Consider the following 12,705-nt stretch of genomic DNA (forward strand, 5'->3'; position numbering starts at 1 on the left):
TTTCGCACCATGATGCGCTTGTGTTGGTATCTGTTGGTGTGCGCGCTGCGTGCTAATGTCTGCATTTGGCCACACAGGCCGCGCACCGAAACCGATCCGATATCATTACGCGCGGTTGACCCTCACTTGTCTTTGATTGGAACAGTGTCCGGATCCCCAATAAGGCACCTTCGCCTACGAGTGTGACTCTCTCCCTCTGGCGCGCTCTCTCTCTCTATCTTGGGTGGGGAACGGGGTTTTACAGCTCGACAATGTGATCAAAATCAATCGCAGACCGCAATGAACCGCCCGGTAAGGGCGACCCATACTAGCTTCTGCCACCCGGTCTAGTCGAACCGATCGGGTGGAGCGGATTGGGCACCAGCGACGTTTTCCTTCGCACCATCGGTGGGCCGACCGACCGACCGTTCGCTGACCAAAAATCGACCACTCATTACAGCGAGCGAAGGGGGGGATGGGGGTGGAGTGGCCACAATGGTACACGGCTGCTGGCCGTTTATGGAGTGCCCGGGATCGATTGAGACAGTTTTGATTAATTACTTGCGATCGCTGGAAATGGGGAGGCTGGCAATCGTGGCAAGAAAAACACACAGCCCACCATCCCAGGCGCAAGTGCAACCAGTGCAGATGGCGGTGCTGGAATTAGTGCAAGAATGCAATCGATAATTGCAACACGCATCCGCTGCACACTCACATGTGCATGCTGATGCTGCTGCGGTGGGGTAGGAGTGGTGTAGTTTCATTACCGATCGGCCAGCAGCATTCCGGCCAATCGTCGGGTTCGTCCGGAGGCGTTGAAATGTGTCTTCGGATTGTGTTTCATGCGCGCGGTCGATGGTAACGTTGTTAGGCGCTGTAACATTGGTTGAGACAGCGTTGATTTATCAGATTACAAGCGTTTCCCGTAAGGGTAGCGTAGGATAGATTTGATAAGTTAATTACAAGCATAGGTGTAACAATGAACTGTGTCTGAACACCAAATACAGATGTATTTTGTGTGTGTGCTTTGTAAAGGTACACGCAGTAAAGATATCGTTCAAGTGACTCACTTATCAACCACTACAGCATCAGGACACTGCAGACTTGCTAGGGGGGGCCAATCAGCCTTTTTGTGCATGTATTGATGCCATCGCACCCTCTTAAAACAGACCAAAGAAGCAATGCTACGACTAACCGGTGTCATTCTGATCAAGGAATCAGCTCATAGATACCGTCACGTTTGCGTTTTCTCTTTAACCCTTCCACATACATTGAATTAATATCCTGGCAGAACGTCTGTCTTTTCAGCGCAGGTAATAGTTCACGGTAGAGTCCAAAACTTAGATCCTCGGAAGTTAATTTCGACCTTTGCGAAACGAATAAACGTTCCATGTCTTTGATGCAAAATAGATTTAACGTTTGAAAGACTTGAATAGTTGGATAATTTTACGTTAGTTCTTCTTAAACCTTAATATAATGATCTTTGCAACCAAGCCGTTCTATTAGACTTGTTAATAGTATTGTGAAAAAAGGAGCAAACTGTATCCATTAATTCAATTTTTTTCTTACAAATACAAAGCGCTCTCGCTCCTTATCGTATAACAAACCTCAAGGATTTTCAAATTGACTTCAATTTGCATAAGACTTTCGTCATTTAAAGTTCAATATCCTTCAGAATATGTACCAAATCTTCAACAAATTTAGGATGAAAGTAGCAGCTTACTAAACACAGTGCAAGTCCTGCCTATCTTTGCAGCAGCAAAATAATCGTGCTCATCTCATTTTGTAAACCATTTCGTTAAGACTCCAGGCTTCATCTTCTGTACTCTCGTTATCCTCCACAGTGCCACATCCTTACATCATTCCTGCAGCACTTGCTCACCAGTCCACCACCAATCAACCACGCTGCTGCGCACTTTAGTTCGGCGATTGAGTTGTCTTTAAGAACGTGCCATCAAACCTCATTGCTGTTGCTGCTGCTGATGCTGCTCATCATCATCACCATTGAACGGCAGGCCGTGGTGTTGTTGATTGCGTCACCGCGTAAACGGCCCGCTTAACGACGAATGTCATCAGGCACGAGATGACGCCGCACGACTATGTATTACACACACACACCCCTGGTTCGCCAATCAGTTTGCCGTCGCCGCCATGAACTAACTGCACCCGCCAATGACCATCATTACCGGCGATTACCAATCAACTGAACGAAGCATCGAACTTTGGTGTAATGCATGCCGCCGACGGAGCTAGCAAACAAAAAAAAAGTGCATTTTTGCTTGCGCATCGTTGTGTCGGGGCGCTGGTGATTCGTTACATTACGCGTAGCATTCTACCGCGTGGATGTTCCACAAAGTCGATTGTTGTTGTGCATAAAAAAATGAATAATGCTAGCAGGTGGTCTGCGCCGGCTTAAGGAGGTCCCTCTCACATGAATGTGACAATTTGTAGCTCAATAGAACATAATATTTGAAATTAAAGAGCATCGCTTAAATGGAACAAAAAAGCGTAATTGATAAGAAGCTTTTAACTTAATTTTCGCCTTCACTCATCGACATCATCTGTAAGCAATCACGATGTCAACGGATCAATGCGTCGCTCACAAGCCCAATGCCCGCAGCTATTGCTTTCATATGCTGGTGCGTATGGCTTACTGATATGGGAAGGGGCGGAAGCGGTTTTCCCACCGGCTCAAAGAGTGCTCATTAATTTCTAACATATCATCAACACATTTACGGGCGACATGGTTGAGAAAATTTATTGCAGCTCCCGCTCCCGCGTCTCGCGTCGCGTTTGAAAAGCCACGGCGACGTAGCCCTCGAGCGATGCCCGGGCCCAGAAAAGCGGCCGAGAGATGGAGCCGGCGTTGTGTAGCATAAAAAAGACAACAAAAGTTAGAACGGGTAAAGGAGCAAACGTAAGAATAAAAAAAAACGCGCTTTGGCGATGATTTATGTGAGTTTATGTATGTGAATCCACACGAACGCTGCACACGGGAGTCGAAAAGGCATTTATGTGTGTGCGTTTTTTTGTGTTATGCTACTTATATGCATACTGGCATTTTATTCAAAATTTGGGCTGGCTTCCGAAAACGTGAAACGATTCGCAAACTCTTTGACAAATGGGTTTAACAAATTTTCGTACATCCGCCTATACCATTCGGTGCATGATTTTCTCTCTCGCAGTAGAGAATATTTGGTTCTTGGGCTATAGTTGGCCTCTTTTCAGTTTTGACATCTTTATCATAAATCGATTTGTACGCGGTAGCATGGCAGCGCGTTACGACGAGCATTTACATAAAGTGTTTTTAATGACGTTTGCCGCGCGGGAAGATGCTTCGCTGCGTAAATTCAAGCGCGGCCGATGTGTTGTGACACATTTGTCATAATTCCTTGACAGTGTAGGTGACAGTGGTGGCTGGAGGTAGCACCATATTCAACGCTAATAAACCTTCGCACGAACTGTATTTGTACATCATTAGATGTAATATTCAGAATTACTTGAAAATTATACAGATAAAACAACACGTGCAATTTTGTGTTGCCTAGCGGGCTGAACAATTACCAAATTTAACAGCAAATGAAACAATGTAAATAGTACCTTTCCACTACAAACAGCTAACGAGCGATGGGTGCAATTGCGGCGGCACCTCAACCCCGCCACGGCATTTGCTTTGAAAATCGTTCTACTCATTACAGCATAATTCGCTCATTCACACAACAGACAAACGCACCAAAACTGCTCCACACAATGACCGCGAGGGCCCCCTTGCTTTGTCAAAAATTATGCTTCCGATGCACATCCGGTGCAAGCCCGACCGGCGAGAAGCTACCTGCAAAATCGTTCCGTGCCGGTGTGTTGTTGTGCCCGCCGGGCGAATTTGTCATTACAAGTGTTGGACCTGCCAACTATCTCATTAGACACCTTGCCGACCATCGTGAAGGGCCGCGGTGGCCGCCACCTTCGGCCGCCACCGCCACTAATGCTGTGCGGTCAATTGATGGCAAATGACTGTTATTATGTGCACCGGGGCCGAGGCAGGATTAATTTGTGCCGCCCCGCGTATCGTCCCAGCCGGTGCCGGCCGGCAGGAGCATTTTAGCGCGCTTAGCTCACAAGCCGCCGGCGCACTGCACTAGCGGGGTGTCACTAGCGCACGCGAAAGCGATGTGCGTCGCCGGGCCGTTTCGTTGCGAGCTTAATGTTTATGATTTGTTTCGCTCGCTTTAGTGCGCCGGTGCGTGTTGATGGTGTTGGAGCGTTTTGCAATGAGAATGAGTGGGCAGTGGGCCGTAGTGAGAGTGGGCAAGTGCATTTGGTCGGCGGTCGGTTGGGGGTGGCCCATTTCGTTTGGTAATTATTTAGCTGTCTAGACAATATTTTGGGTATTTTAATGAGGTAAAAGGAACATGTACGTTCCTTTAAAGAATAAAACTTATTAAAAATCTCTTTTACGAAAACAATAAAGTCCATGAAAAGAATGCAAGGCATGTTCGAACCATTACACTTCGTTAGTTATTAACATAATATGCATTTAAGAAATCTTACAGAGGTTTTGCAATAATTGGCTTTAAAACATGAGTTCAAATGTAGGGAATACCGAGACACTTCACTGAAACATTTGCTTTAATTGTCAAATTAAAATATAATGATTGCTTGCAAACCAGTTCGTAGCATAATGTTGCAGTATTTTGGCAACAGACAACAGTTTTACTGCTGTCGTTGGTAACCATTTATTAGCAACAAAGACAAACAGACATGTCTCATTACACAAATGCTGCAGAATTTAAGAATGAACTGCATTCGTAGCCCCATCGCTGGCCACACTCCATCTTAAGGCGCAGTAACAACAACACCATGAAATACGTCCAGTGTGTAATCCAACCCTCCGGCCACTTCCTTGTGGTTGGTAGCGTCGCCAATGTTGAAACAGCGTTGAGCGTACACCACCAATGACCGAGTCGTACCGAGCCGAAAAACCTTCCCAAAAGCGGGGTAAGGGTCTGGTTCTCAATCCCTGCCCGATTTCCTGCCTGCCAAAAGCACGGCTGCCAAATTACGGTTTGCAATTTTTAATGCTGCATGCAACTCATGAATGCATAAACAGTCCGAGTGTAACAGCAGCAGAACCATGACGATTCGCACCGGTGGTGGTGGTGGTGGTGGTGTTGCGGTGCCGTGACAGGGAAGTACTTGTGTGTACGTAGTTTGCAGTTTCACAAGTTGCTACTATTTAGGTTGTCCTCTGGTGTTTCCATTCCCCCCTTTTCCGTATTACACACAATTAACATATCCATTTGGCTAACCGCCAACACACACACACACACACCCCGCGATGTGTGGTCCGGGTTTTGGTATTTTTATGGTTCAATTCAACCCCTACCTGGACACTCCTCTGTCCCATCGCTTCCTCTTGCTGCAAACTGGCCCAGGTTTGTCACTCGTGTGTGTGTTTCCCTGCGGCCACAGCAGAGAGTGGTCGCAGGAGCTGGCTGGCGTGGTGTCGTACGCGTCGAGGCAGGGGTTTAGAAAGTGCGGGCGAATTCCTTACGCGGTTCGCTTCGGCCCGCCCGAAAGAGATCCTTGCGCGAGTTGCGAGTAGGTGGTTGCCGCGGGGGTTGCCGCTGGTCATGTACACCGATGGCAGAGCGATGTAGATCTTATCGGGTCGATTGGTAAATCCTCGTTAGCGCTTCGTTTGTTCTGCGGCTGTTCGGTCGTATCGATACGCTTTACGCGAGCTCGCGCAATGTCCTCGCCGGGGTTGTTTTGTGTTGTGCCGCCGCCGCCACGCCGCGTTTAGTTGGACGTCTGATAAGGTGGAGGGATGTTTAAACGTCGCATGGGGAGCGAGAGGAAGCGCCACTCGGGAGGGCCAACCCAGTCAAGCAGGGTTAAATGACAAACACTGCTCTAATAGTGTACATGGGGTAAAACGATAAGCAAAACCGTGTATGCTGGAAGGGGTTTCCTTCGTGTTCACATCTACTGTAAAGACCATGTAGCTATTTTAATTTAGAACAGGATAATGAGAAAGATAATGTCAGCTAATTGATAGGAATATATGAGTTTAAGTTTCAAACAATAACAAATCACTCCATCAACATGAAGCAATGTATAAGGTAGGAAGTGGCGTGTCTTTCGTGTGTGATTTTATGTTCACGATTGCAAATAAGCTTGTATAAATGCCGCTCCATATTAGTAATTAGTAAAGTAAAATCCTTAGCACGGTTATTGTCTCACTTAGCATTATACAGTTTTTCTTTGCACATTTACATAGTGCACGTACGAGCGCAATCCTTCGCGCGATGCTTAGAGCACACTCTAAGTAGTTTACTATTCTGCAAGGTGTGCCACGCGTCAAAAAGGCGTTCAACTCGTACGATTAGCACATACGCCAAGGATATCCCGTCCTAGCCAACGCTCTGCCAGCCATGATGAAGACAGCTACAAACGTACCCTCCCGTAGATGCTCACCGAAAAGGAGTGTCCGATTGCGCAACCAGCCCGACCCCGCCAGTGAGGTGTGATGGAAATAATTGACTCGATTGAATTGCATTGCGCGAACCAGCTGCCGCCATCGCACGCACTGTGTGAAGGCTGCGAATGCGTTAATGCGCACGACCCCGAGCCCAACCCATTTACACGCTCCACAAGCGTTTGTCAAAGCTGTACCATGCTGTTTATGTGCCTAGATGGTCTCGTTTGGTCGCTTATTTTCCATCATTCAATTATCATAAATCACTGCGACGTTGCGGTTGAGCCGTGTTTACTCGCCGCACAACTGGAAAAAGGGGGAATCGCAAAGCACGGTGCCCATTTTCCACACGTGATTATCATCTCATTTGGGGCGAGTTTTATTTGAATAACATAATCGTGAGTGTGTGTGTGTGTGTGTGTGCGTGTGTGTAGGCAGTGGTTTTTATCGACACCAGCATCAGATGCGACACACAATGTACGGATCTGAGCAATTCGCTCGCCCAACCCAAACACCGCCATTAGGTGTGAATAAAAGTGGTCCGGTCGAGTTTTTCTATCGGTACCATCCGGCTCATTAGGCACCCGATGTCTCACAACTGACCCGTTGGGTGGCCGGAACTGCACGCCGTCATCTGTATGACGAGTGTAAAAACCGTGACCGACCCATCAATGTCATTGTGTGGCATCGTGGAAGTGACGTTGTCACTAGAGAAGCAGCACTATTACTGTTTGTTTGAAGAGGGAAATTAACGATGAAATAGTTCAATTTACAACAAAATTGAGCGTACCGGCAGCGTTCTAGAATCCAGTTTTAATCCTACCCACGGCAGGTCATGCTCTAGATTTTTACCGCCAGCGCACGATAAGGTGCCGATACCTGACCACCTTTATGGCTGGGCCCCCGGAATCATAATTGGTTGTGCATTAAAAGCGGGGCTCTATAGAAAATTAGTTTTCCATTGCATGTAAAACGAGCCTACCATCGCTTAATCGCCCCATACTTAAAACCCCGCTTTAATTGGGTACTGCTTGTGTAATGTTACTTGTCCGCCCGGGCCACCGCGCGGGCCACTTGCTACGTTGCTACTGACTGTTTCATTACCTTCCCCCTTTTTTTTGTTGCACCGAATGCACGATCCACGAATGTTCGAAATCCCATTTGTACCGCAGTCGCGCGCACGCGGATTTACCTTTCGCGATCGTTTATTATCCAAAAGGGCACGACGGCCGGGCGCTACTGGAAGTAACGCACACACACACACACAAACTGCTGCAAAATGAAGAGGGTAATAATTTTCCCTTAACCTTAACGCTACTAAACATCCGGCGTCCGTCCCCGGGACAGGGGCGAAGAGTAAGAAGTGGTTGGTAGCTGCCTCCCAAGTTCCAACATGGGCTCGACGCGCAATGCGTTCGCGAATTTTTCCACACGATCGGTGCACGCACGCCCGATCCGTTTTTAATTCTCCACAATTATAGGCTTTTTATTAATCCTTTGGCGCGTTGCTTCGGCTTGTTTGTGTGTGTGTGTGTGTGTTTTTGTGTGTGTTTGTGGGGCTGTGTTTGGCTGCATTACTTAATAAGCCGCGGCAATGGCCGCTGTCAGATCATCCTGTGCATGAGGCGTAGCGTGTAGCCAACGGAAGTGGATCCTTTCGCTAATGAATAGCCCACGGAACACGATGGCTGTTGGTGGAGCCATCATCTTTAGTTCGGGAAACGGGAAAGATCGTGCGGATCGTGGTGGCTACGAAAGAAAGTCCCATTAAAGTACGATCTGATCTAGCACGGAACGGAACAGGTGAACTCTGCACTTCAAAGGTGGTCATTTCTGATGAATCATTTGATTGACTGGTGGTGTCGATTCAGTAATCTTTGTTACAAATAACATCAAAAACAGCTGACAGGTTGAGCTGACAATATCATCAGCAAGCAAAGAGCTGTAATCATTTGCACATTAGAAAACGAAAGGATCACCTGTCATATTCACGATTTGACAGAACAGACTTACTTTTTATCAAATGCCGTCATTGCCTGATAATAGGTATTATCAACCAGATTAGAAGAGATCCCAAATAAAAACTGCTAATATCCTTAATAGACACACAATTTCGCCTACCTTATTGGGGAAATCCACTGCCAGCATACAGTCGCTGTAGTTGTTCTCGGTCTTTATGGGGGTCGGTCCGGCGAGGGGACTGCAGAGTTGTCCAACGCTGAGCTGGGCTTCTCTATACCACGGATACATAGCTCACGTACGCTGGCGCTTGGCGGTAACGAACGTACAAGAACATTTTCCACCCACACTGCACTGAATGCACATGCACTGTAATTGTGCCTTAAAACGATGCTACTGTCGAGAGTGCCACACCTGGCGAAGGGGACAAGAATCTCGCTCACTTCAAACAGGAGATACGATGTACGGACACCTGATGGACACAATTTATAATATCTTTTTGTTGAACGACACAACACACTTTCTTCGGCAATATTTTTGAGTACAAAATGGTTAGATACCGTTGAGTTTTGTCACAAGTTACATTCATTCATATCATAACGCTCGCAATGACGCTTCCTGACGACACACGCTTTGTGCGCAATTCTCACTGGCAACAGATAGGTTCAGCACATGCAATTCGCTGATTAGCGCTGGTTAATTTTGGTTTGCGGTAGAAGTCGAACCCCCAAACCCCTATGTGAGTATACGCTCAACACGAAACACGAAACATATTAGCAACAAATCGACTGTGTAAACAAAACGCACGCACCGCTCACCCGGTTCAGCATGTCTCGCCGCAGAAGGATGGGGAAAATGTGTGGAAATTGTTTACTGCTAGCCGTGTTGACATTAGCTCACGTTCGCCTGCACTTGTGCTACACACCCTAACCTGTTTTCCTCACAATGACACTCGACACAGAGAAAACATGACACTTTGAGGGAAAGTGGTACGGCTAAGCGGGATCGCCTTGAGCAAGAACAATAGGTGCCCGTCATGGAACGGGAATGCAATTATCAATTGCATAGGAGGTTAAAGAGCTGAATACTCCGATGTCACTATTTATGGTTTGGCTTAATTAACACGTATTTTCAGTTAGCTCCTGGACACTTGTTTCCCATCCACCAGCAGCACTATTCACCACTATGCGTTTCCTTTTGGGACGTTTATTTTTTGCGCTATTCGTGTCACGCTTCTTACACCGCCACAACGTCTTCGTTCCGGTTAGCTGGAAACGCGGCAACGTTTTCTCCCCGTTTGTGTCACGGTGTCACGTTTTGTCACTTGCTACGGCAGACACACCTTATGCACGATGGACCGGTTCCAGGGCGGTTATTCCGGCGCGCCAACGTCGAGTCGGCAGTTCAGACTAAAAACTCCACTCCACGACACGGACACACACGGACACCGTTTTGGTAAAAGGCGTTTTTTTAGCACACGCTCCCCAGTGCGACTGGCAAGGCTGTTGCGGACGTCTGACAACAACCCACCGCGCGAGTTCGGGTTTGCCAGAGCGTTCAAAGCTCTGGTGGGGCGCAGGCTCTGTAGCGCGCACCAGGGCCGTACTCTTTCTCACAATCATGCTCAGCGTATTGCTTTCTCGCTTGAACCCGTTTGTCCCCCCTCAAGAAGTCGCTCACGGGATCACGTTGCGCTCCGTTGTAAGGTTCCGTCGCAGCCTCTCACAGCTCTCTGAGTGTTTGAGGAGTTTTGGGGAGTACAAAATAGAAAAAAAACAAGAGCAGCGAACTCGCAGCGCTTCGTGCTGAATCACAGAACTGACTGCTGACTCGGTTGGTGGAGGAAAAGAACAGAGAGAGAGAGAAATTGTGTGTGAGTCGCATGGTAGGGAACAAGTCGGGAGCTATTATTTATGCGTATTTCTGCAACAAACAAATCAGCCACCCCCTTTCATGTGTGGTTTAATGTTGGATGGATTTTTTAATGCATTTATAGATTGTTTCGCGCACGGTTCCATGGCACCACATACTTTAAGAATGTTAATAGCGTATTGTGATTGCAAATAAAAAAAAGCAGGTGCCCTGCTCACACAAATCAATCCCACCTGCCATTGCGTTCTTGTGCGCTAGTTTGCTGGGCTGAAAATTATGAATCAAACCCATCATGCCGCGGGTGTGAAATATTTGCCACCTATTATTGGAAATGGAGCCTTGTAGCAGTGCATTAAAACCGATCAATTAAACACTTCAATGCGCGGTTTAAAGTGGGTTCGGAATGTGGATCAGGCATATGGACACTTTGATACTCGCTGTCCATAGCCATATGAACTTGAACCAGAACATTCCCACCCCATTTACATGTGTGCGCTGATGCGCTCCCTTCTCACGGCATAACTCATCGGTTCCGTGGGTTTGTGCTGCAAATTTCCCACACCGGCATCGCTTCCGGATGCTGTTTGGGCGTAGCGACAAATGCGTTTCGTTTCGCATCTCTCACTTTTGCTGCACATTATCAAACACATCATCTGGAGAACGTTACTGGCTGCCACTAATGAGCCAAGGGGTTCGTCTGCAGCCTGGACCCAGAAAGGAATGACGCTACGCAGCATTTGCTTCTTAACTCCAGATGTGTGTGTGTGAGGGATTTGGGATCGGGTAAAAGGTTCATCGTCCGTCGGGCATTGCAGCAACTGTCAGGGACTGTGTCTTCTTTAAAGTGACGCATAATTTGCCATCCGTTGTCAAAATGTGGTGGCGCATTAATTCGTCCTCCCATTCGTTATCTCTCGAGGCAGTGGCTGCGAAATGTGCAGCAGACTTTGTGTCGCGACGGCATTCAGTCTGATGTTTGGTGGGAACATTAGGAATTGGAATGAGAAATTAACAGCACACTACAGAGATGAAGGATTTAAGCAATTTCATTGTGAATTTGAAGATGTAACAACTTCATTCCTGATGCAATTTTTGTTCGTTCCATCTCGTGCCCTTTTTTGCCACAAGTGCGGGAAACCTCAAAACACACAATGAACTATGCAAATGGAGCAAACGCGGGCTGGCCGGGATCTTGTGATCGGTGCATCAAAATTCCCTTACTAAATTCCCTGCACATCCAATCGCCCTGCTTCGGTCCAACCACCCAACCGGTTCCCAAACCCCGCCAGATCTGACCTGGTGGTCATGACCTACCCCTCATATATGACGCGCTCGCAAGGAAATGACGAGCCGAGAGGGGTCGTTGATGCTGTTTCTTTATTCTTTTTTTTTTTTTGCTACGCTGGAATTTGTTTTCGTGAGATTGCCTGTTTTTCTCCCCTGAGGCTGGGTCATGTCTGGCAGTTTCGATCGCTTTGAATTCATTGCAATGTTGAGACGAAATGCGAAAAGTAATGGAATGGTGTATGTGTGGATGTGTTGGGGCCTTTTTTTCGGAAGAAGCATTTGCTTCTCCACGATGTGTTTCGTGCAAGTGCAAAAACAGAGAGAATAAAGTGTTGCTTCATTGTTTTTGTTTGTCTGTTTGTTTGTTTATCTGCCATCTAACGTGCAGACACATTGGAGGGGGGGAGGTGATGGGAGGTCCATTACATCGTTGGACAAATTAGGAGGCTTCTGTTTTGTTACATCAGCACGGGGTATTAAAACTGGTTCGATTGGACTATTTTAAGCATGTAGACCTCATTCCAGAAATGAATGCAGCATTTGGTAACGTTTATTGCAGCAAAAATTGATCTACAAGATGACATACTAACAAATGAAGCGAGCAAAATGATGCATGTCAACTGTCACACAGTTTGATTCTGCTTGAAAGTACCAGCAGAAGATTGTGTATAAAATATTCATCTCGGAACTGTGCGGGACAGTACGTAAAAAAAGGCGCACTACATTCACCTGTAATAATATGGCGATAGTTAAGCGATTACGGTAAACAATGTAATTATTTCACTGAGACGCCTTTTTCAAGCTCGCTTGATCACATTTCAGTGTCAGACAGTTTATTCGGCTGCCGTACTTTCCATACCACCGTGTGCAGTGCAGTTGTGCAGCATGCAAAAAAGGCCAGCAAAAAGAGCGTGTTTTTATTGTGAAAAAAGGAAGAAACCATTAGCGAAAGAAGCCCCCAAGGGGAGGCAAAAGTTGTGGTACAATAAAAACAAAGCATAAACCAAACAAAACAAAAATATTAAAAAAAAGCCCATGGACGTGAGACCACAACCGGGCCCCATCAGTCATACAGCAGTCATCATCGATTTTTTATGCCCCCTTAAATGTTTGCAGTTTTTCTTTCGAGT

General features: G+C 46.8%; 1 protein-coding gene across 1 annotated transcript in view; it reads right to left on the reverse strand.

Moving 5' to 3' along the window:
• LOC121589620 (zinc finger protein rotund) overlaps window positions 1-9,918 on the reverse strand; it is a 52,693-nt gene extending 42,775 nt beyond the window's left edge. Inside the window, exon 1 of the mRNA XM_041908684.1 lies at window positions 8,579-9,918. Coding sequence (XP_041764618.1) covers window positions 8,579-8,707 — 129 coding nt within the window. The 5' untranslated portion in view covers window positions 8,708-9,918. The remainder of the gene's footprint in view (window positions 1-8,578) is intronic.
• Window positions 9,919-12,705: the final 2,787 nt, after the last annotated feature.

This window comes from Anopheles merus, chromosome 2R, assembly GCF_017562075.2.
Source record: "Anopheles merus strain MAF chromosome 2R, AmerM5.1, whole genome shotgun sequence".
Taxonomy (NCBI): Eukaryota; Metazoa; Arthropoda; class Insecta; order Diptera; family Culicidae; genus Anopheles; species Anopheles merus.